This window comes from Anopheles moucheti, chromosome 2 (genome assembly GCF_943734755.1).
Source record: "Anopheles moucheti chromosome 2, idAnoMoucSN_F20_07, whole genome shotgun sequence".
Taxonomy (NCBI): domain Eukaryota; kingdom Metazoa; phylum Arthropoda; class Insecta; order Diptera; family Culicidae; genus Anopheles; species Anopheles moucheti.
Window position 1 is genome coordinate 81049321 of NC_069140.1, and position 25219 is coordinate 81074539.

General features: G+C 44.5%; 2 protein-coding genes across 2 annotated transcripts; both read right to left on the reverse strand.

The window, feature by feature from the left end:
* Positions 1-15531: 15531 nt before the first annotated feature.
* On the reverse strand, positions 15532-17506 carry LOC128299332 (peroxidase-like). Its single transcript, XM_053035262.1, has 4 exons — positions 17149-17506; positions 16348-17074; positions 15958-16288; positions 15532-15885 (listed from the first exon to the last, which is right to left on the reverse strand). Exons 1-4 carry the CDS (start codon positions 17504-17506, stop codon positions 15532-15534), a joined length of 1770 nt encoding a protein of 589 aa, XP_052891222.1.
* Positions 17507-22099: 4593 nt separating this feature from the next.
* LOC128297951 (larval/pupal cuticle protein H1C-like) lies at positions 22100-22868 on the reverse strand. The gene is made up of 2 exons (XM_053033671.1): positions 22857-22868; positions 22100-22777 (listed from the first exon to the last, which is right to left on the reverse strand). Exons 1-2 carry the CDS (start codon positions 22866-22868, stop codon positions 22100-22102), a joined length of 690 nt encoding a protein of 229 aa, XP_052889631.1.
* Positions 22869-25219: the final 2351 nt, after the last annotated feature.

Here is a 25219-nt window from a genome sequence, read left to right on the forward strand (position 1 = left end):
CAAAAATTACCAGTTTTTCAAGCTGCTGATACCAGGAGAGCATCCAACGCAGGAGGGTGCTTTTTCCGTGTCAATCGATACAGAAAACTCGCCAAAAATTACCAGTTTTTCAAGCTCCTAATACCAGGAGAGCATCCAACGCAGGAGGATGCTTTTGCGTGTCAATCGAGACAGAAAACTCGCCAAAAAATACCAGTTTTTCAAGCTGCTGATACCAGGAGAGCATCCAACGCAGGAGGATGCTTTTTCCGTGTCAATCGAGACAGAAAACTCGCCAAAAATTACCAGTTTTTCAAGCTGCTGATACCAGGAGAGCATCCAACGCAGGAGGATGCTTTTTCCGTGTCAATCGAGACAGAAAACTCGCCAAAAATTACCAGTTTTCAAGCTGCTGATACCAGGAGAGCATCCAACGCAGGAGGATGCTTTTTCCGTGTCAATCGAGACAGAAAACTCGCCAAAAATTACCAGTTTTTCAAGCTCCTAATACCAGGAGAGCATCCAACGCAGGAGGATGCTTTTTCCGTGTCAATCGAGACAGAAAACTCGCCAAAAATTACCAGTTTTTCAAGCTCCTGATACCAGGAGAGCATCCAACGCAGGAGGATGCTTTTTCCGTGTCAATCGAGACAGAAAACTCGACAAAAATTACCAGTTTTTCAAGCTGCTGATACCAGGAGAGCATCCAACGCAGGAGGATGCTTTTTCCGTGTCAATCGAGACAGAAAACTCGCCAAAAATTAAAAGTTTTTCAAGCTGCTGATACCAGGAGAGCATCCAACGCAGGAGGATGCTTTTTCCGTGTCAATCGAGACAGAAAACTCGCCAAAAATTACCAGTTTTTCAAGCTGCTGATACCAGGAGAGCATCCAACGCAGGAGGATGCTTTTTCCGTGTCAATCGAGACAGAAAACTCGAAAACAATTACCAGTTTTTCAAGCTCCTGATACCAGGAGAGCATCCAACTCAGGAGGATGCTTTTTCCGTGTCAATCGATACAGAAAACTCGCCAAAAATTACCAGTCTTTCAAGCTGCTGATACCAGGAGAGCATCCAACGCAGGAGGATGCTTTTTCCGTGTCAATCGAGACAGAAAACTCGCCAAAATTACCAGTTTTTCAAGCTCCTGATACCAGGAGAGCATCCAACGCAGGAGGATGCTTTTTCCGTGTCAATCGAGACAGAAAACTCGCCAAAAATTACCAGTTTTTCAAGCTGCTGATACCAGGAGAGCATCCAACGCAGGAGGATGCTTTTTCCGTGTCAATCGAGACAGAAAACTCGCCAAAAAATACCAGTTTTTCAAGCTGCTGATACCAGGAGAGCATCCAATGCAGGAGGATGCTTTTTCCGTGTCAATCGAGACAGAAAACTCGCCAAAAATTACCAGTTTTTCAAGCTCCTAATACCAGGAGAGCATCCAACGCAGGAGGATGCTTTTTCCGTGTCAATCGAGACAGAAAACTCGCCAAAAATTACCAGTTTTTCAAGCTCCTAATACCAGGAGAGCATCCAACGCAGGAGGATGCTTTTTCCGTGTCAATCGAGACAGAAAACTCGCCAAAAATTACCAGTTTTTCAAGCTGCTGATACCAGGAGAGCATCCAACGCAGGAGGATGCTTTTTCCGTGTCAATCGAGACAGAAAACTCGCCAAAAATTACCAGTTTTTCAAGCTGCTGATACCAGGAGAGCATCCAACGCAGGAGGATGCTTTTTCCGTGTCAATCGAGACAGAAAACTCGCCAAAAATTACCAGTTTTTCAAGCTGCTGATACCAGGAGAGCATCCAACGCAGGAGGATGCTTTTTCCGTGTCAATCGAGACAGAAAACTCGCCAAAAATTACCAGTTTTTCAAGCTCCTGACACAGGAGAGCATCCAACGCAGGAGGATGCCTTTTCCGTGTCAATCGAGACAGAAAACTCGAAAACAATTACCAGTTTTTCAAGCTGCTGATACCAGGAGAGCATCCAACGCAGGAGGATGCTTTTTCCGTGTCAATCGAGACAGAAAACTCGCCAAAAATGACCAGTTTTCAAGCTGCTGATACCAGGAGAGCATCCAACGCAGGAGGATGCTTTTTCCGTGTCAATCGAGACAGACAACTCGCCAAAAATTACCAGTTTTTCAAGCTCCTGATACCAGGAGAGCATCCAACGCAGGAGGATGCTTTTTCCGTGTCGATCGAGACAGAAAACTCGCCAAAAATTACCAGTTTTTCAAGCTGCTGATACCAGGAGAGCATCCAACGCAGGAGGATGCTTTTTCCGTGTCAATCGAGACAGAAAACTCGAAAACAATTACCAGTTTTTCAAGCTGCTGATACCAGGAGAGCATCCAACGCAGGAGGATGCTTTTTCCGTGTCAATCGAGACAAAAAACTCGCCAAAAATTACCAGTTTTTCAAGCTGCTGATACCAGGAGAGCATCCAACGCAGGAGGATGCTTTTTCCGTGTCAATCGAGACAGAAAACTAGCCAAAAATGACCAGTCTTTCAAGCTGCTGATACCAGGAGAGCATCCAACGCAGGAGGATGCTTTTTCCGTGTCGATCGAGACAGAAGACTAGCCAAAAATTACCAGCTTTTCAAGCTGCTGATACCAGGAGAGCATCCAACGCAGGAGGATGCTTTTTCCGTGTCAATCGAGACAGAAAACTCGCCAAAAATTGCCAGTTTTTCAAGCTCCTAATACCAGGAGAGCATCCAACGCAGGAGGATGCTTTTTCCGTGTCAATCGAGACAGAAAACTCGCCAAAAATTACCAGTTTTTCAAGCTGCTGATACCAGGAGAGCATCCAACGCAGGAGGATGCTTTTTCCGTGTCAATCGAGACAGAAAACTCGAAAACAATTACCAGTTTTTCAAGCTGCTGATACCAGGAGAGCATCCAACGCAGGAGGATGCTTTTTCCGTGTCAATCGAGACAAAAAACTCGCCAAAAATTACCAGTTTTTCAAGCTGCTGATACCAGGAGAGCATCCAACGCAGGAGGATGCTTTTTCCGTGTCAATCGAGACAGAAAACTAGCCAAAAATGACCAGTCTTTCAAGCTGCTGATACCAGGAGAGCATCCAACGCAGGAGAATGCTTTTTCTGTGTCGATCGAGACAGAAGACTAGCCAAAAATTACCAGCTTTTCAAGCTGCTGATACCAGGAGAGCATCCAACGCAGGAGGATGCTTTTTCCGTGTCAATCGAGACAGAAAACTCGCCAAAAATTACCAGTTTTTCAAGCTGCTGATACCAGGAGAGCATCCAACGCAGGAGGATGCTTTTTCCGTGTCAATCGAGACACAAAACTCGCCAAAAATTACCAGTTTTTCAAGCTCCTAATACCAGGAGAGCATCCAACGCAGGAGGATGCTTTTTCCGTGTCAATCGAGACAGAAAACTCGCCAAAAATTACTAGTTTTTCAAGCTGCTGATACCAGGAGAGCATCCAACGCAGGAGGATGCTTTTTCCGTGTCAATCGAGACAGAAAACTCGCCAAAAATTACCAGTTTTTCAAGCTGCTGATACCAGGAGAGCATCCAACGCAGAAGGATGCATTTTCCGTGTCAATCGAGACAGAAAACTCGCCAAAAGTTACCAGTTTTTCAAGCTGCTGATACCAGGAGAGCATCCAACGCAGGAGGATGCTTTTTCCGTGTCAATCGAGACAGAAAACTCGCCAAAAATTACCAGTTTTTCAAGCTGCTGATACCAGGAGAGCATCCAACGCAGGAGGGTGCTTTTTCCGTGTCAATCGAGACAGAAAACTCGCCAAAAATTACCAGTTTTTCAAGCTCCTAATACCAGGAGAGCATCCAACGCAGGAGGATGCTTTTGCGTGTCAATCGAGACAGAAAACTCGCCAAAAAATACCAGTTTTTCAAGCTGCTGATACCAGGAGAGCATCCAACGCAGGAGGATGCTTTTTCCGTGTCAATCGAGACAGAAAACTCGCCAAAAATTACCAGTTTTTCAAGCTGCTGATACCAGGAGAGCATCCAACGCAGGAGGATGCTTTTTCCGTGTCAATCGAGACAGAAAACTCGCCAAAAATGACCAGTTTTCAAGCTGCTGATACCAGGAGAGCATCCAACGCAGGAGGATGCTTTTTCCGTGTCAATCGAGACAGAAAACTCGCCAAAAATTACCAGTTTTTCAAGCTCCTAATACCAGGAGAGCATCCAACGCAGGAGGATGCTTTTTCCGTGTCAATCGAGACAGAAAACTCGCCAAAAATTACCAGTTTTTCAAGCTCCTGATACCAGGAGAGCATCCAACGCAGGAGGATGCTTTTTCCGTGTCAATCGAGACAGAAAACTCGCCAAAAATTACCAGTTTTTCAAGCTGCTGATACCAGGAGAGCATCCAACGCAGGAGGATGCTTTTTCCGTGTCAATCGAGACAGAAAACTCGCCAAAAATTACCAGTTTTTCAAGCTGCTGATACCAGGAGAGCATCCAACGCAGGAGGATGCTTTTTCCGTGTCAATCGAGACAGAAAACTCGCCAAAAATTACCAGTTTTTCAAGCTGCTGATACCAGGAGAGCATCCAACGCAGGAGGATGCTTTTTCCGTGTCAATCGAGACAGAAAACTCGAAAACAATTACCAGTTTTTCAAGCTCCTGATACCAGGAGAGCATCCAACGCAGGAGGATGCTTTTTCCGTGTCAATCGATACAGAAAACTCGCCAAAAATTACCAGTCTTTCAAGCTGCTGATACCAGGAGAGCATCCAACGCAGGAGGATGCTTTTTCCGTGTCAATCGAGACAGAAAACTCGCCAAAATTACCAGTTTTTCAAGCTCCTGATACCAGGAGAGCATCCAACGCAGGAGGATGCTTTTTCCGTGTCAATCGAGACAGAAAACTCGCCAAAAATTACCAGTTTTTCAAGCTGCTGATACCAGGAGAGCATCCAACGCAGGAGGATGCTTTTTCCGTGTCAATCGAGACAGAAAACTCGCCAAAAAATACCAGTTTTTCAAGCTGCTGATACCAGGAGAGCATCCAACGCAGGAGGATGCTTTTTCCGTGTCAATCGAGACAGAAAACTCGCCAAAAATTACCAGTTTTTCAAGCTGCTGATACCAGGAGAGCATCCAACGCAGGAGGATGCTTTTTCCGTGTCAATCGAGACAGAAAACTCGCCAAAAATTACCAGTTTTTCAAGCTCCTAATACCAGGAGAGCATCCAACGCAGGAGGATGCTTTTTCCGTGTCAATCGAGACAGAAAACTCGCCAAAAATTACCAGTTTTTCAAGCTGCTGATACCAGGAGAGCATCCAACGCAGGAGGATGCTTTTTCCGTGTCAATCGAGACAGAAAACTCGCCAAAAATTACCAGTTTTTCAAGCTGCTGATACCAGGAGAGCATCCAACGCAGGAGGATGCTTTTTCCGTGTCAATCGAGACAGAAAACTCGCCAAAAATTACCAGTTTTTCAAGCTGCTGATACCAGGAGAGCATCCAACGCAGGAGGATGCTTTTTCCGTGTCAATCGAGACAGAAAACTCGCCAAAAATTACCAGTTTTTCAAGCTCCTGACACAGGAGAGCATCCAACGCAGGAGGATGCCTTTTCCGTGTCAATCGAGACAGAAAACTCGCCAAAAATTACCAGTTTTTCAAGCTGCTGATACCAGGAGAGCATCCAACGCAGGAGGATGCTTTTTCCGTGTCAATCGAGACAGAAAACTCGCCAAAAATTACCAGTTTTCAAGCTGCTGATACCAGGAGAGCATCCAACGCAGGAGGATGCTTTTTCCGTGTCAATCGAGACAGACAACCAGCCAAAAATTACCAGTTTTTCAAGCTCCTGATACCAGGAGAGCATCCAACGCAGGAGGATGCTTTTTCCGTGTCGATCGAGACAGAAAACTCGCCAAAAATTACCAGTTTTTCAAGCTGCTGATACCAGGAGAGCATCCAACGCAGGAGGATGCTTTTTCCGTGTCAATCGAGACAGAAAACTCGAAAACAATTACCAGTTTTTCAAGCTGCTGATACCAGGAGAGCATCCAACGCAGGAGGATGCTTTTTCCGTGTCAATCGAGACAAAAAACTCGCCAAAAATTACCAGTTTTTCAAGCTGCTGATACCAGGAGAGCATCCAACGCAGGAGGATGCTTTTTCCGTGTCAATCGAGACAGAAAACTAGCCAAAAATGACCAGTCTTTCAAGCTGCTGATACCAGGAGAGCATCCAACGCAGGAGAATGCTTTTTCCGTGTCGATCGAGACAGAAGACTAGCCAAAAATTACCAGCTTTTCAAGCTGCTGATACCAGGAGAGCATCCAACGCAGGAGGATGCTTTTTCCGTGTCAATCGAGACAGAAAACTCGCCAAAAATTACCAGTTTTTCAAGCTGCTGATACCAGGAGAGCATCCAACGCAGGAGGATGCTTTTTCCGTGTCAATCGAGACAGAAAACTCGCCAAAAATTACCAGTTTTTCAAGCTGCTGATACCAGGAGAGCATCCAACGCAGGAGGATGCTTTTTCCGTGTCAATCGAGACAGAAAACTCGCCAAAAATTACCAGTTTTTCAAGCTGCTGATACCAGGAGAGCATCCAACGCAGGAGGGTGCTTTTTCCGTGTCAATCGAGACAGACAACCAGCCAAAAATTACCAGTTTTTCAAGCTCCTGATACCAGGAGAGCATCCAACGCAGGAGGATGCTTTTTCCGTGTCGATCGAGACAGAAAACTCGCCAAAAATTACCAGTTTTTCAAGCTGCTGATACCAGGAGAGCATCCAACGCAGGAGGATGCTTTTTCCGTGTCAATCGAGACAGACAACTCGCCAAAAATTACCAGTTTTTCAAGCTCCTGATACCAGGAGAGCATCCAACGCAGGAGGATGCTTTTTCCGTGTCGATCGAGACAGAAAACTCGCCAAAAATGACCAGTCTTTCAAGCTGCTGATACCAGGAGAGCATCCAACGCAGGAGGATGCTTTTTCCGTGTCAATCGAGACAGAAAACTCGCCAAAAATTACTAGGTTTTCAAGCTGCTGATACCAGGAGAGCATCCAACGCAGGAGGATGCTTTTTCCGTGTCAATCGAGACAGAAAACTCGCCAAAAATTACCAGTTTTTCAAGCTCCTGATACCAGGAGAGCATCCAACGCAGGAGGATGCTTTTTCCGTGTCGATCGAGACAGAAAACTCGCCAAAAATTACCAGTTTTTCAAGCTGCTGATACCAGGAGAGCATCCAACGCAGGAGGATGCTTTTTCCGTGTCAATCGAGACAGAAAACTCGCCAAAAATTACCAGTTTTTCAAGCTGCTGATACCAGGAGAGCATCCAACGCAGGAGGATGCTTTTTCCGTGTCAATCGAGACAGAAAACTAGCCAAAAATGACCAGTCTTTCAAGCTGCTGATACCAGGAGAGCATCCAACGCAGGAGAATGCTTTTTCCGTGTCAATCGAGACAGAAAACTCGCCAAAAATTACCAGCTTTTCAAGCTGCTGATACCAGGAGAGCATCCAACGCAGGAGGATGCTTTTTCCGTGTCAATCGAGACAGAAAACTCGCCAAAAATTACCAGTTTTTCAAGCTGCTGATACCAGGAGAGCATCCAACGCAGGAGGATGCTTTTTCCGTGTCAATCGAGACAGAAAACTCGCCAAAAATTACCAGTTTTTCAAGCTGCTGATACCAGGAGAGCATCCAACGCAGGAGGATGCTTTTTCCGTGTCAATCGAGACAGAAAACTCGCCAAAAATTACCAGTTTTTCAAGCTGCTGATACCAGGAGAGCATCCAACGCAGGAGGATGCTTTTTCCGTGTCAATCGAGACAGAAAACTCGCCAAAAATTACCAGCTTTTCAAGCTGCTGATACCAGGAGAGCATCCAACGCAGGAGGATGCTTTTTCCGTGTCAATCGAGACAGAAAACTCGCCAAAAATTACCAGTTTTTCAAGCTCCTAATACCAGGAGAGCATCCAACGCAGGAGGATGCTTTTTCCGTATCAATCGAGACAGAAAACTCGCCAAAAATTACCAGTTTTTCAAGCTGCTGATACCAGGAGAGCATCCAACGCAGGAGGATGCTTTTTCCGTGTCAATCGAGACAGAAAACTCGCCAAAAATTACCAGTTTTTCAAGCTGCTGATACCAGGAGAGCATCCAACGCAGGAGGATGCTTTTTCCGTGTCAATCGAGACAGAAAACTCGACAAAAATTACCAGTTTTTCAAGCTGCTGATACCAGGAGAGCATCCAACGCAGGAGGATGCTTTTTCCGTGTCAATCGAGACAGAAAACTCGCCAAAAATTACCAGTTTTTCAAGCTGCTGATACCAGGAGAGCATCCAACGCAGGAGGATGCTTTTTCCGTGTCAATCGAGACAGAAAACTCGCCAAAAATTACCAGTTTTTCAAGCTCCTGATACCAGGAGAGCATCCAACGCAGGAGGATGCTTTTTCCGTGTCAATTGAGACAGAAAACTCGCCAAAAATTACCAGTTTTTCAAGCTCCTGATACCAGGAGAGCATCCAAAGCAGGAGGATGCTTTTTCCGTGTCAATCGAGACAGAAAACTCGACAAAAATGACCAGCTTTTCAAGCTCCTGATACCAGGAGAGCATCCAACGCAGGAGGATGCTTTTTCCGTGTCAATCGAGACAGAAAACTCGCCAAAAATTACCAGTTTTTCAAGCTCCTGATACCAGGAGAGCATCCAACGCAGGAGGATGCTTTTTCCGTGTCAATCGAGACAGAAAACTCGACAAAAATGACCAGTTTTCAAGCTCCTGATACCAGGAGAGCATCCAACGCAGGAGGATGCTTTTTCCGTGTCGATCGAGACAGAAAACTCGCCAAAAATGACCAGTTTTTCAAGCTCCTGATACCAGGAGAGCATCCAAAGCAGGGGGATGCCTTTTCCGTGTCGATCGAGACAGAAAACTCGCCAAAAATTACCAGTTTTTCAAGCTCCTGATACCAGGAGAGCATCCAACGCAGGAGGATGCTTTTTCCGTGTCAATCGAGACAGAAAACTCGCCAAAAATTACCAGTTTTTCAAGCTCCTAATACCAGGAGAGCATCCAAAGCAGGAGGATGCTTTTTCCGTGTCGGTCGAGACAGAAACCTCGCCAAAAATTACCATTTTTTCAAGCTCCTGATACCAGGAGAGCATCCAACGCAGGAGGATGCTTTTTCCGTGTCAATCGAGACAAAAAAATCGCCAAAAATTACCAGTTTTTGAAGCTCCTGATACCAGGAGAGCATCCAACGCAGGAGGATGCTTTTTCCGTGTCAATCGAGACAGAAAACTCGCCAAAAATTACCAGTTTTTCAAGCTGCTGATACCAGGAGAGCATCCAACGCAGGAGGATGCTTTTTCCGTGTCAATCGAGACAGAAAACTCGAAAACAATTACCAGTTTTTCAAGCTCCTGATACCAGGAGAGCATCCAACGCAGGAGGATGCTTTTTCCGTGTCAATCGATACAGAAAACTCGCCAAAAATTACCAGTCTTTCAAGCTGCTGATACCAGGAGAGCATCCAACGCAGGAGGATGCTTTTTCCGTGTCAATCGAGACAGAAAACTCGCCAAAATTACCAGTTTTTCAAGCTCCTGATACCAGGAGAGCATCCAACGCAGGAGGATGCTTTTTCCGTGTCAATCGAGACAGAAAACTCGCCAAAAATTACCAGTTTTTCAAGCTGCTGATACCAGGAGAGCATCCAACGCAGGAGGATGCTTTTTCCGTGTCAATCGAGACAGAAAACTCGCCAAAAAATACCAGTTTTTCAAGCTGCTGATACCAGGAGAGCATCCAATGCAGGAGGATGCTTTTTCCGTGTCAATCGAGACAGAAAACTCGCCAAAAATTACCAGTTTTTCAAGCTCCTAATACCAGGAGAGCATCCAACGCAGGAGGATGCTTTTTCCGTGTCAATCGAGACAGAAAACTCGCCAAAAATTACCAGTTTTTCAAGCTCCTAATACCAGGAGAGCATCCAACGCAGGAGGATGCTTTTTCCGTGTCAATCGAGACAGAAAACTCGACAAAAATGACCAGCTTTTCAAGCTCCTGATACCAGGAGAGCATCCAACGCAGGAGGATGCTTTTTCCGTGTCAATCGAGACAGAAAACTCGCCAAAAATGACCAGTTTTCAAGCTGCTGATACCAGGAGAGCATCCAACGCAGGAGGATGCTTTTTCCGTGTCAATCGAGACAGAAAACTCGCCAAAAATTACCAGTTTTTCAAGCTCCTAATACCAGGAGAGCATCCAACGCAGGAGGATGCTTTTTCCGTGTCAATCGAGACAGAAAACTCGCCAAAAATTACCAGTTTTTCAAGCTCCTGATACCAGGAGAGCATCCAACGCAGGAGGATGCTTTTTCCGTGTCAATCGAGACAGAAAACTCGACAAAAATTACCAGTTTTTCAAGCTGCTGATACCAGGAGAGCATCCAACGCAGGAGGATGCTTTTTCCGTGTCAATCGAGACAGAAAACTCGCCAAAAATTAAAAGTTTTTCAAGCTGCTGATACCAGGAGAGCATCCAACGCAGGAGGATGCTTTTTCCGTGTCAATCGAGACAGAAAACTCGACAAAAATTACCAGTTTTTCAAGCTGCTGATACCAGGAGAGCATCCAACGCAGGAGGATGCTTTTTCCGTGTCAATCGAGACAGAAAACTCGAAAACAATTACCAGTTTTTCAAGCTCCTGATACCAGGAGAGCATCCAACGCAGGAGGATGCTTTTTCCGTGTCAATCGATACAGAAAACTCGCCAAAAATTACCAGTCTTTCAAGCTGCTGATACCAGGAGAGCATCCAACGCAGGAGGATGCTTTTTCCGTGTCAATCGAGACAGAAAACTCGCCAAAATTACCAGTTTTTCAAGCTCCTGATACCAGGAGAGCATCCAACGCAGGAGGATGCTTTTTCCGTGTCAATCGAGACAGAAAACTCGCCAAAAATTACCAGTTTTTCAAGCTGCTGATACCAGGAGAGCATCCAACGCAGGAGGATGCTTTTTCCGTGTCAATCGAGACAGAAAACTCGCCAAAAAATACCAGTTTTTCAAGCTGCTGATACCAGGAGAGCATCCAATGCAGGAGGATGCTTTTTCCGTGTCAATCGAGACAGAAAACTCGCCAAAAATTACCAGTTTTTCAAGCTCCTGATACCAGGAGAGCATCCAACGCAGGAGGATGCTTTTTCCGTGTCAATCGAGACAGAAAACTCGCCAAAAATTACCAGTTTTTCAAGCTCCTAATACCAGGAGAGCATCCAACGCAGGAGGATGCTTTTTCCGTGTCAATCGAGACAGAAAACTCGCCAAAAATTACCAGTTTTTCAAGCTCCTAATACCAGGAGAGCATCCAACGCAGGAGGATGCTTTTTCCGTGTCAATCGAGACAGAAAACTCGCCAAAAATTACCAGTTTTTCAAGCTGCTGATACCAGGAGAGCATCCAATGCAGGAGGATGCTTTTTCCGTGTCAATCGAGACAGAAAACTCGCCAAAAATTACCAGTTTTTCAAGCTCCTAATACCAGGAGAGCATCCAACGCAGGAGGATGCTTTTTCCGTGTCAATCGAGACAGAAAACTCGCCAAAAATTACCAGTTTTTCAAGCTCCTAATACCAGGAGAGCATCCAACGCAGGAGGATGCTTTTTCCGTGTCAATCGAGACAGAAAACTCGCCAAAAATTACCAGTTTTTCAAGCTGCTGATACCAGGAGAGCATCCAACGCAGGAGGATGCTTTTTCCGTGTCAATCGAGACAGAAAACTCGCCAAAAATTACCAGTTTTTCAAGCTCCTGACACAGGAGAGCATCCAACGCAGGAGGATGCCTTTTCCGTGTCAATCGAGACAGAAAACTCGCCAAAAATTACCAGTTTTTCAAGCTGCTGATACCAGGAGAGCATCCAACGCAGGAGGATGCTTTTTCCGTGTCAATCGAGACAGAAAACTCGCCAAAAATGACCAGTTTTCAAGCTGCTGATACCAGGAGAGCATCCAACGCAGGAGGATGCTTTTTCCGTGTCAATCGAGACAGAAAACTCGCCAAAAATTACCAGTTTTTCAAGCTGCTGATACCAGGAGAGCATCCAACGCAGGAGGATGCTTTTTCCGTGTCAATCGAGACAGAAAACTCGCCAAAAATTACCAGTTTTTCAAGCTGCTGATACCAGGAGAGCATCCAACGCAGGAGGATGCTTTTTCCGTGTCAATCGAGACAGAAAACTCGCCAAAAATTACCAGTTTTTCAAGCTGCTGATACCAGGAGAGCATCCAATGCAGGAGGATGCTTTTTCCGTGTCAATCGAGACAGAAAACTCGCCAAAAATTACCAGTTTTTCAAGCTCCTAATACCAGGAGAGCATCCAACGCAGGAGGATGCTTTTTCCGTGTCAATCGAGACAGAAAACTCGCCAAAAATTACCAGTTTTTCAAGCTCCTAATACCAGGAGAGCATCCAATGCAGGAGGATGCTTTTTCCGTGTCAATCGAGACAGAAAACTCGCCAAAAAATACCAGTTTTTCAAGCTGCTGATACCAGGAGAGCATCCAATGCAGGAGGATGCTTTTTCCGTGTCAATCGAGACAGAAAACTCGCCTAAAATTACCAGTTTTTCAAGCTGCTGATGCCAAGAGAACATCCAACGCAGGAGGATGCTTTTTCCGTGTCAATCGAGACAGAAAACTCGCCAAAAATTACCAGTTTTTCAAGCTGCTGATACCAGGAGAGCATTCAACGCAGGAGGATGCTTTTTCCGTGTCAATCGAGACAGAAAACTCGCCAAAAATGACCAGTTTTTCAAGCTCCTGATACCAGGAGAGCATCCAACGCAGGAGGATGCTTTTTCCGTGTCAATCGAGACAGAAAACTCGCCAAAAATGACCAGTTTTTCAAGCTCCTGATACCAGGAGAGCATCCAACGCAGGAGGATGCTTTTTCCGTGTCAATCGAGACAGAAAACTCGCCAAAAATTACCAGTTTTTCAAGCTCCTGATACCAGGAGAGCATCCAACGCAGGAGGATGCTTTTTCCGTGTCAATCGAGACAGAAAACTCGCCAAAAATTACCAGTTTTTCAAGCTCCTGATACCAGGAGAGCATCCAACGCAGGAGGATGCTTTTTCCGTGTCGATCGAGACAGAAAACTCGCCAAAAATTACCAGTTTTTCAAGCTCCTGATACCAGGAGAGCATCCAACGCAGGAGGATGCTTTTTCCGTGTCGATCGAGACAGAAAACTCGCCAAAAATTACCAGTTTTTCAAGCTCCTAATACCAGGAGAGCATCCAACGCAGGAGGATGCATTTTCCGTGTCAATCGAGACAGAAAACTCGCCAAAAATGACCAGTTTTTCAAGCTCCTGATACCAGGAGAGCATCCAACGCAGGAGGATGCTTTTTTCCGTGTCGATCGAGACAGAGAACTCGCCAAAAATTACCAGTTTTTCAAGCTCCTGATACCAGGAGAGCATCCAACGCAGGAGGATGCTTTTCCGTGTCGATCGAGACAGAGAACTCGCCAAAAATTACCAGTTTTTCAAGCTCCTGATACCAGGAGAGTATTCAACGCAGGAGGATGCTTTTTTCCGTGTCGATCGAGACAGAGAACTCGCCAAAAATTACCAGTTTTTCAAGCTCCTGATACCAGGAGAGCATCCAACGCAGGAGGATGCTTTTTCCGTGTCGATCGAGACAGAAAACTCGCCAAAAATTGTCAGTTTTTCAAGCTCCTGATACCAGGAGAGCATCCAACGCAGGAGGATGCTTTTTCCGTGTCAATCGAGACAGAAAACTCGCCAAAAATTACCAGTTTTTCAAGGTGCTGATACCAGGAGAGCATCCAACGCAGGAGGATGCTTTTTCCGTTTTGATCGAGACAGAAAGCTCACCAAAAATGACCAGGTTTTCAAGCTCCTGATACCAGGAGAGCATCCAACGCAGGAGGATGCTTTTTCCGTGTCAATTGAGACAGAAAACTCGCCAAAAATTACCAGTTTTTCAAGCTCCTGATACCACGAGAGCATCCAACGCAGGAGGATGCTTTTTCCGTGTCAATCGAGACAGAAAACTCGCCAAAAGTTACTCTGTGGTGTAAGCAAGGGAGCATTCTTTCCGAGACTTTGCTGGTGTTGTTAAATTATGTTTGAAGTACACCTCCCTTACACCGATAATGCCGTAGCAAAATTATAGGCCCTCTTTAAAAATACCACCCTGGGCCTCCCAGGGGATTGATCCTCCACTGTATCCACCGGAGAGTAAACACCATGGAGTGACTTTATTCAGTTTAGGTGCTAAGAATATTTTCGCATTTCCAATACTGCAACAGGTTGTTAACGGATTGGTTGTAGTGTTGTGGAATATTTATTCAAAAAATATCACCATACCATACTTACATCTTGCTCTGCGAAAACAAATCCTGAGATCTTTAAGCCGTAACTTAGAAATCTTTGAGATCAGATCAAGTCACCGTAGCTCTTCTATCTTGATGCGATGTTTAAGTAGCTATTTAATACGTTTTGCGCTAGAATAATATAACAAAATTCAAAACTAGAATATATGACGCATAACAAGTTTGATAAACCCTTGAACTCTACGTAAAAGTCTGACAGACGCAATCGTAGAATATTTTCTATCGCTCCAAAATTAGCTACTTGTCTACACATTTTTTTCTTTACTCAGTTGCGCCACGGAACTACGGAAGAAGCTCTACGTTGTGAGTGGCTATAAATTCTCATCATCATAGCACATGTAGTAAAACAGCTGAAGAAATATCGTGTATTTGCGGGAATGATGTTTTTGTATACTTTTGCCGAATTTCGAGAATGTTTGGTACATTGAAAGGTTGATAACACGAAATAAAATAGAAGCTAGGTGGATAAATAGAAGCGTGGAGAAGAGTACAGTAACAAAATGTTAACCATTTTAGGAAGTAGAAAGCTTATAGTAGCTTTCGATCAATATTTCTTAAAATTTCTTAAATACTTAAAGGTATAAATTTCATGTGCTAAGCTTCAGAACGACATGGAAAGAATGTTTTAGCTACGACTACGACTACGAGCTCGTACAATTAAGTTATAGTTAACTGGATCTTTAAAAAAATCCATCCATTGGGAGTGTATCCAATAAAATAGATCTCTACCCTGCTTCACATAGGGGAGCTATTTTCAAGAAGATTGAGTTTTAAACATCTTGTATGTTATATTGACGATCCACTAGCTGCACGATCGTGCGCTAGATCTGAAGTGACGCAATAGACAAGAAGCCCTTGCTTACATGACTAATAAGATGGCAGATTTCGGATCATGCTATCTCCAAATAAACGCAATTTCAACATTGAGGTTAAAGTGAAAAGTTTCGGACATTGCGGCACCTTAGACAGTCAATTTGGAAAACAAATTCGAACGACCTGCTTCTACCCAAGCACACCTGGTCAGTTTCATTATCATGTAATGAATCGTTTCTGCTGTGGTTCTACAACAGCATACATAATCTTGGAATGAAATATTTCAATAATAGCCGGGGATACACTACTGTTCCTACTCCTTACGTAAACTCTTTAAGATTCGGAGTTGGCAGCGTTCGGCACGATGTCAGCTGATTAATGTTCGATGGTAGGTGGAACACAGCCGGCTGTATCTGTGCAACGCTAGCTGTGGTATCGCACAGGATGCGTGCCATGTTTGCTTTGCGAATTTCCACTATCTGCTTTGCGGTGAAATGTTTACCATTTTCGTAGAAAAACCGATCTCCCTTCCGGGTGCGACGGAATTGGTCTGCTAAGATGCATTGCGTCACCATGCCGGACTCGGTGCCGTCCACCTTCTTCTCGAACGCCAATCCAACGGCGAGATCAAGATCGTTCACAGACTTGTAGTAGGTTGCGAGTAGATCGACAGCCTGCAGCAATGGTGCGGAAGAGTACATTAGCTATGCGAATGAGGGCACGATGTGTCGTATGAAGGTACTTACCCCTGGCACCAGCACATGGTTGTAATCTGCCCACGTAGTAGCACGCTGGTTAAAGCACAAAAACAAAAAATCATTGTACCCTCCCAAGCCATGATCACGACCACGTTGAATGTCGAGCGATTTCAGATCCGTGCCGAACATATCGTTGAATCGGAAGAGGAAATGTTTCGTAGCCGGATCGAAGCTGGCATCATTCTGTCCCATCGGTTGGGTAGTAAGTCCACGCAGCAGATAAGGGTACCGATCGGACGTTTCTTCTAGAATGTTCGGATTGTTGGTGTGATCGTTGATGTCGATCTTAGACAACGATCGTCGGCTTTCCTCATAAAGTCTGGCATGAAGATTCAGACATTAGCAAGTACTTTCTATATGTGGCACGATAGTACTTACTTCAGTATGCCCTGTATGGAGGAATGGAAAATTCGAAACGCAGCCGTTGTGTGAGAGTTTATCACCGCTGGATGGATGGTATCGCCGTAATCATTCCTAATGCCCGGCTCCTGGTAAATCAACTGACGCTGAATCATGAAGTCACGACCCAGAAAGTTTGGCAACCATTCGTTGTACACGATGTGCTGATACTGGGCAATGTTAATGCGTCGAGCTTCCTGGAAGAGTTTCTCTGCCGTCCAGCTTGGATTCAGTGCCTGTAGACCGCTAGCGATACGGTTATGTTCCCGCACGAACGTGATTTGAAGAATCGCCAAATGTGGGCTCTGATTCGCTCGTCCATCACCGGTAAGATAGCAAACATCGTTCGGTGTACGCTGGGTACAGGCACTACTTGCATTCGGATGTCTCGGTGGCCATGCCTGCCCATCGCGCGTTTCGACCTTCAGCAAACCCGTGTTGGGTTCGCGCAGCTGACCGCTCTCCTGCACAGAGTTGCCGTACACGACAGACAGATCCAGAAAATGGGTAACACCATTCATCTGTTCCGCCTTGGTGCAGTTGGTGGGATTAGTGTCGCAGGTGTTTAGCGTACGTATCAGGCCCATACACTCAATACTACGGGCGGAGAACACAGGATCGTCGGGTGACACAAGGATCGGGAAGCATCGTGGTCCACGCGATGGTTGTAAACGCCCATTAGCACAGCACGGCAAAGGATCACGAACTGCAAGCAGATGATCACTTGGGTTAGTCACGGAGATGTTACACCACACGTAAAGCACATGGCCGCAACATTACCTCCAAGCGTTAGTGCCATATCGTGAGCAACGATTTGCCCAAACTGCATGTTGGCCAGGGTGAACTCCGGACTGTTCTGTACGCCCTCCTGGAAGACCTCCACAGAAAGCAGTCGAGGGTTCGGTAGCTCACTGCCGTCACTTGCCAGGGTAGGACTTGATTTGCCATCACCGTACTTGGGGTTCACTATGCGCACGAAGGGTGTGTTGGCAGCACCCCAGGCTGTATTTACCAGATTGTTGCAGGTTCCATCGAACGTACGGTAAGGGTTGCTGGGACACTGTTGACTTAAAGCTTGCTGAAATGCTAGAAACAACTGCAGGATAACCACTACGTACAGCTTGTCGCGAGGTAACATTTTGGAATCTGAATAATCTGGAACGATGGGACTTGAGTTCCTTTATATTGGAAATTTTGGCAACTGTTTGCTAAGTGTCTGCTACGAAAAAACAGATATATTGCAGACACATCTCACCCACACCAACGAACGATACAGTGACGGATAGCACGAACGTTCTATTCCATTACGGGTCCTTTTAGCTTTGAATAATGCTCAGGGAACTTTTGGTGAATGTTAAGGTTCTGTTGTTCTTGGGGATTGTTTAAAATTTCGTACATTCTATCTATATATTTCGATAAACCATTAGTAAAACGGTAGTAATAGATTGAAGTCTCCGTTTTGTTGAGAGAATATTTGGCCTCAACTGTATTTGATTGTATGAACAGCTTAGAGCTATCCGTACGCAAAATAAAGTTGTTTTTCCTAGCAACTCTACGAAGCTTTGCACAGGTGCGTTACACAACAGACACCGGAGATACTCAGATTTTATATTACAGGATTGTTTAAAGCAGTGTGTACTGTGAAAGTCCAACTTTTTGAAGAACTGTGTGTTCAAATGGTGGAATGATGTGCGTTGCCAACGGAACCACAAACATTTAAGTATTATTGAATGAATTATTTAAATGCAGTATTGTCAAATATTGTCCTCAAATTATAGCATTATTATTTTTCATACACATTTGTTTCAATTCACAAAAATTAAGTGCATTCGATCACCTGCACAAACATCGCCAAGCAGAGGATCATTTGTGGAGGCTGTGTTTCTTATCAACAACGCTTACCTAGGAAGCCCAGGAATAAACCAGCTGCACAAACATACGTTAGGTTTCCATGGTTTGTACTTAACACCAGCAGCTACTTTGACACATGTTTCAAATGACGCATGGCAGAAAATGTGTATCATTTTGCGCTGGATTATGTGAAGAAGTTCGAGAAGGTGAAGAATAGACCTTCTTCAAGAGCCTCCTTGAGTGATCGATCGTAATTTTTGTTTTGGTTTGCTTTAACAGCTCTCTCGCAAGGGAAGAAATACCCAGAAGAATAACTGTACTAACGGCAAAGCCATTTCTTGTTGATCCTACGGAATTGCAAAATGTTGTGCAATATGGTAAGGTCTACGCAATATCCCATATCGCTCAGCTGTTTCATCGTGTTTGCAAATTGAAACGTGCCAAATTATACCGTTCGTGCGCTCTGGTGTAAAAATCACAGCAGTTCGATGCGAATGTTTCAGCTACAGCCTCATAGTTGGGGCTAACTGCTAACGGCCACTTTTTGAAAAAAATATGTTTGCTTTAAATTAATTGTTTTAATTTAGCTATTTATTGCCAGTTCAATTTATTTAATTCCAGTTTTGATTGACGTGATAGGTGAAGAAGTTTCCTTGGAAGCTTTAGACCCGTTGACAACCAGCCAGTGAACCAATTTGAGTGAAGTTTTGGAAGAAAAAGCGGTCATCTCTGCGAAAAACGAGGCAATCGTTAGCAGATGCCATCATAATTTTGAGTTTTGCATCGCCTGTTCTCCATCCTTAGATTTGAGGCTTCTTCAAAAATCCTCCAAGTATCGACTGCGGAAGCGAGTACATCAGTGGAGGATCAATCCCCTTGGAGGCCCAGGGCGGAATTTTTAAAGCGGGGCCGTTAATTTTGCTACGGCATTATCGGTGTTAGGGAGATGTACTTCAAACATGATTTAACAACACCAGCAAATTCTCGGAAAGAAAGCTCCCTTGCGTACATCTCAGAGTTCTGTTGCGTAGCCCTGTAAACGGGCCTAGTAAGCTACTCTATATATATAAACGTTTGTATGCGCTAAGGAGAACCATAACGCCACTACTTGGATCACATTTTCTACGATTTAAGTACATTTACGATTCCTGATTAGTCCAGCGCCTGCTACGATTTTTCGCCTAAGGTACAGTTTTCAATCGGATTACTTCACGGAAACAATCAGAGAAATTTCTTAGAAACCTGTTTCGCTCATGTTGAAGATTTAGGCGATGAACAACACAATTGTTTTCAGATTTGCGAAATCAGGAAAGCATGCTTTTCAAGAGGTGACACCTGCAGTGTGGAATAAATTTGCCCATCACTATTGCTATTGCATACTACCAAACCCGTGAGAGCGATCGCTAGTGTACGGAAGATGGATGAAACGGAAAGCATCCTTCATCTCGCTCAAACTTTCCATTAGCTGGTATGAAATTCCATACAAAACCAGCTGTTTTCAGATTTCCGATACCAGGAGAGCATCCACGGAAGAGGTAGCACATAGTACAGCAATTTTGCTTGAAACCCGCCGAAAGGTATGCAATGTTTAAACACTAACTTTCCCGTTTTTCGTGAAAAATTTCTTCGAAAACTACCAGTTTCCGAATTTAAAGTACCAGGAGAGCATGCACGGAAGAGGTAGCTCCTGGTATTGCGCCGTAAGGTATGCAATGTTTATACACTAACTTTGCACCCAACTTGCAAAGCAATGCGCCGTAAGGTATGCAATGTTTATACACTAACCTTGCAACCAACTTGCAATGCAAGTTTGGTGCATGCAAGAAACTTGCAGCAAGATGGCGCGCAAGATGGCGTCCAACTTCATACTTGCATGCAACAAACTTGCATGCAAGCTTGCATGCAAACTTGCATGCAAGTTCTTGCAAGCAAATTCTTGCATGCAAACTTGTATGCAAGTTTGTATGCAAGAACTTGCATACAAGAACTTGCATGCAAGAACTTGCATACAAGAACTTGCATACAAACTTGCATACAAACTTGCATGCAAGTTTGCATGCAAGTTCTTGCATACAAACTTGCATGCAAACTTGCATACAAACTTGCATGCAAACTTGCATACAAACTTGCATGCAAGTTTGCATGCAAGTTCTTGCATACAAACTTGCATGCAAACTTGCATACAAACTTGCATGCAAACTTGCATACAAACTTGCATACAAACTTGCATGCAAACTTGCATACAAACTTGCATGCAAACTTGCATGCAAGTTTGCATGCAAGAATTTGCTTGCAAGAACTTGCATGCAAGTTTGCATGCAAGCTTGCATGCAAGTTTGTTGCATGCAAGTACGAAGTTGGACGCCATCTTGCTGCAAGTTTCTTGCATGCACCAAACTTGCATTGCAAGTTGGTTGCAAGGTTAGTGTATAAACATTGCATACCTTACGGCGCATTGCGTTGCAAGTTGGTTGCAAAGTTAGTGTATAAACATTGCATACCTTACGGCGCAGTACCAGGAGCTACCTCTTCCGTGCATGCTCTCCTGGTACTTTAAATTCGGAAACTGGTAGTTTTCGAAGAAATTTTTCACGACCAACGGGAAAGTTAGTGTTTAAACATTGCATACCTTTCGACGGTTTTCGACCAAAATTGCTGTACTAGGTGCCTCCTCTTCCGTGGATGCTCTCCTGGTATTATACATTCGGAAACAGGTAGTTTTCGAAGAAATTTTTCACGACCAACGGGAAAATTAGTGTCCTGGTCCTGGTAGAATTTCGTTTATACTTTAAAGTCACTAAGTCGATATTCTTCTCTGCATTTAATTTATCACATAGAAACAAATGTTTTATATAACCAAGAAAGATATTTTTGATAAATTTTTTACCTTGTAAATTAATTTTTTTGCTATAAATTAACTTTGTTGTAAAATTTTCAATAATCGCACAATCGGCACAAATTTTTTGGGGCCCCCAACACGGCGAGGCCCTAGGCGACCGCCTACTCCGCCTACCGTTTGATCCGCCGCTGGAGTACCTAGATTAACTTGTACAAGAGGATTCATCAAGTAAGTTGAACTTGCAAACGTCACAGTCCAACCAGCTGAGCGCGAGGTTGAAGAATGGATAGGCGATGCTATCATACTGCTGCAAATCCTTGATGAATCTGTTGGATGTTGAATATGTATGATTTGATCAGTGATTTTTCCGAAACCCCTGTATACATTTCCAAATTTTTCTTCAGCAAATGGGACATGTAGTTCGTGAAGTATTAGGAAGAACCTCTTTCAGGTATTTAGAATTTTCAAGAATCATAATATACCTATAATTCCTACATTATAGCTTATTGCCCTTCTTGAACTAGCTTCTCGCTTAATGAAATCAAGGTTCCAATTACAAGATATCAATTGGCGTATTCCATTCTTCAGCACTGATCAAATCAATTTTCGTGGATATTGTACTTAGTCCATTTCATCAATAGAGCCATCTTTCGACAAAGAAAAAAAGAAGGAAACAAAGCCTTTAATTGCAAATGACTGCTACGACCGACTCACTGACACAAGAGTCATCGATAGAATGTTAGAATTAAATTCCTGGATGAGAAATATTTGCTGTACCTTTTGATCGACTTGTAAAATGTGGCACTTCGCTAGATTTCGGACAAAAAAAAATCGGTTTTCGTATTGCGAATAGAAAAAACCACCAAACTCTTTTTTTATGAAGTTGTATTACTTTTGACGCTGCAAAGCTTGCGGAAGCGGCTCTGCAACGCGTGTTTAAATACCAAACAATGGAAACAGATCGTAACAACAATTCAATAAATAGGATCGGGAAGGGATCATTGCATCAAACATCATCGCCAAAACAACAGCTGCTCCACCTTACCAGGCGTAGTGAGCATGGGCATCCTCGTAGGTGGTGTGCGCAACCTGGACAGCCGGCGAGTAGGTCAGCGTCTTGGTGGCGGTAGCGACCACGGGGGCAGCATGGGCATAGGTCTGGTGGACGGCCGGGGCGGCGTACGTGGTGTGGACGGCCGGAGCGGCATGAGCGTAGGTCACAGCTGGGGCAGCATGGGCATAGGTCTGGTGGACGGCCGGAGCAGCATAGGTGGCGTGGACAGCCGGGGCGGCATAGGTGGTGTGGACAGCCGGGGCAGCATAGGCCAGCTTGGGCAGCTCGTTGGTGATGCGGGTGTCAGACTTGCGCACGCTCGAGAACGCGGTATCGACGGCCTTGGAGTAGTGCGAGATGGTTCCATCATGCGAGCGGATGGTGCTCTCGTGTGTGGCTCCTACGGCCGGGCTGGACACGATGGTCTTGGCAACCGGGGCAGCATAGACCTGCGGGGCGGCATACACCTGCGGGGCGGCGTACGAGATGGTCTTGGCGACCGGGGCAGCATAGGCCAGCTTGGCCGGAGCAGCCTGCGAGATGGTGCTGTAGCTCACGGACGATGCCGGCGAGTAGTGTGCCACCGGAGCAGCATACTGGACGGCATGGCCAGCCTCCAGGTATCCAGCGCTAGCGACGGCCAGCGAAGCCAGGAAAACGACGAACTGGAAAAAGGATTCGAACAAAACACAGCCACAATCAAGGATACGCTGCCGTGCCACGACTCGCCCTCGCACCTCTTACCTTGAAGGCCATTTTGCTGGGGGATGTTAGTTGGTTGGATACTCGAAGAAGGTGTTGCTACAGAAGACGCTGGGTGATCAATGATACGGTTTCGTACCGTGGCGCGATTATTTATACAAGACACGCCACCGGGAAGCAAAAGCGACGCCGACGAATGCGAGGACGAATTCGCACACGATAACGTGTATGAAGCAGAAGCATAAAGAGAAGAAAAGAAACAATATAAAAATAACGAAACCGGGAAGAAGGCAAGCAAAAAGCGCACACACGATAAATGCAAGCCGATCCAGCTAGACTTGCAGCCTGCATCGATCCCCGCCTCGTGCATTGCGGGGCGAATAAAATGTGCAGAAAACAACAGCGCCATCGTGTGTCCATCGCCCAATTATACGTCATGAAAGTGACCACGGCCACACCGTGTGTTCCCGATACGCGTGTGTGTGTGAGAGAGGTGAATGAAGCTATCGCCACCATACCAACCTTTAGCTGTAACTCCGCTGCAAGTCTCTGCAAGCAGCGGAAGCGTGTAAGGTGAAGGTTTGGGATCTGTGGGAGATCGCTTACGGTGGGGATAGTGACCAGCATCCTCCGGTACGCAACAGCGCACAGCAAAAGGGAAGGCAAAAATAAACCATACGAACCCAACCCGTTTTCAAGGAAGGTTACCTTCGCCTTCATCACATAATCCCTAAACAGCTACCAGCCGTGCTGGCCGTTTCGGGCGATCGGACGCTTGCGTTCTGGAAAAGTGAAGAAATTTGGCATTTCGTGTGATCTTATGAGAAGTTGATCAGGTGGAGCTCGTCTCTCGACTGTAAATGTGATAATTGAAATTGTCCTTTTCAGTTCCTTTGCGAAGATTACATTGATTAAGGCTAATGGGCAAATGTACCCCAAAAAAACAGGAAAGAAGATTTGTCACAGCATCGGAATAAAAATTGCAAACACTTTAACGATCGCACACATGATGGATGTATTCGCCAGATATGGATATGTTTAGCTATTTGTTATCTCTTTTGCCTGTCCGCTCTACCAGTAGAAAGGATATTGATATCTTTGGCTTTTGCGCATGCGAATAGTGATATTTTGCCGTTTTTTTTTGGTCAATTTGTATCGTTGCTGATAAATACATCGATCTTTGTGCCACCTTTTAAAACAATGGGTTCAGTGCAACCTTGACATTTAACATCATAATGAGTTGTGTATGTGTTCTATCTGTGCAAACGCAAGCGGTACATTCTCTCACCGTACGCTAAAAAGGGGGCGCATGTCACTATCTCTCGACTATCCCGATCTTTTAGCGTCGGTGATATGTTCCAGATTTAATTAACGAGGAATGGTTTCATACATTTTGGTAATCCATTTTTTTTGTCATGCATGAAGGACTCATTACTCAATTTGAATAATGTTGGGTTTTAATTTTTTTTGCGGTACTTCAAGATTGCCATGTACTTTCGTAGCATTGGGGAAAAAAACAGTGTAGCGATTGACTTTAATAGCAATATTTTTATAACATTTGATCAACTCATTGATGTGTTTTTTTTCTTTAGGTAATGTTTATCTCGTGTTTCAAATTTACACACCGAAAAGTGAAGTGTTTGCCGGATTCCAAAGCGTCGATTGCATTTGTAAGCAATTATAACTTTTTAATTTGACATCCTTTTTTGTCGGTTGTACGTAATTGTTTTTCTGTTTTTCCCTCTCTTTTGATTTGCACGTTCAATGATTTTCATGTGCTATTTGACCTGAATCATTACCTCCAAATTTTTTCCAGTTCAAGTAAATTCAAATGACTTATAGAATAGGTAGGATATAATTGAGATTTGAACCTATACATATTTGTAAATGGGTTCTACCAGCTGTAATATTTATTTGTTTAACCTATCCAACGGAATGGGAAATTTCCTCTTCCCATTTCCAAGTTTGTTTAATAGATTTCTATAGATTTCTCTTCATTTTCCATCGCTGAATGTAACTTTCTCATTTTCTTTCAGGTTTTACAGTAACGCTTACATGATCTCCCATTTAATATGTTTAGACGATGTTGAAATCTTGCTTCCTGATGCTTGCTTGCTTGATTTTATTTTGCTCTCTGGCCAATTCTCGAACTGCTTCTCGCTAATTCTCTATAAGTAGCTCAGTAATCTCATTTTCTAAATCTTTTAGACCAGGTATCGGCACATCTTTCGCGAATAGGGCTAGATAGTAGAAACAATTCTGAAGCTGCAGACCGGGCACTCCAAAAGAGATTTCAATTTTCTTTTGAGAAGAGTCATACATATCATAAGTGAGGAGTCATTCAAATCAGGAATCGACTCCTAAGAAATTCATTATTGTTTGGACCAGAAGGAGGTCCATGGAGG

Excerpts from the sequence above, each read along its gene's own strand:
- LOC128299332 (XM_053035262.1), bottom strand. The coding sequence starts at position 17,506 with ATGTTACCTCGCGACAAGCTGTACGTAGTGGTTATCCTGCAGTTGTTT. Across the intron at positions 17,075-17,148 it reads TATGGCACTAACGCTTGGAG|TTCGTGATCCTTTGCCGTGC; the intron begins GTAATGTTGCGG and ends ATCTGCTTGCAG. Across the intron at positions 16,289-16,347 it reads TCCATACAGGGCATACTGAA|ACTTTATGAGGAAAGCCGAC; the intron begins GTAAGTACTATC and ends TCTTCATGCCAG.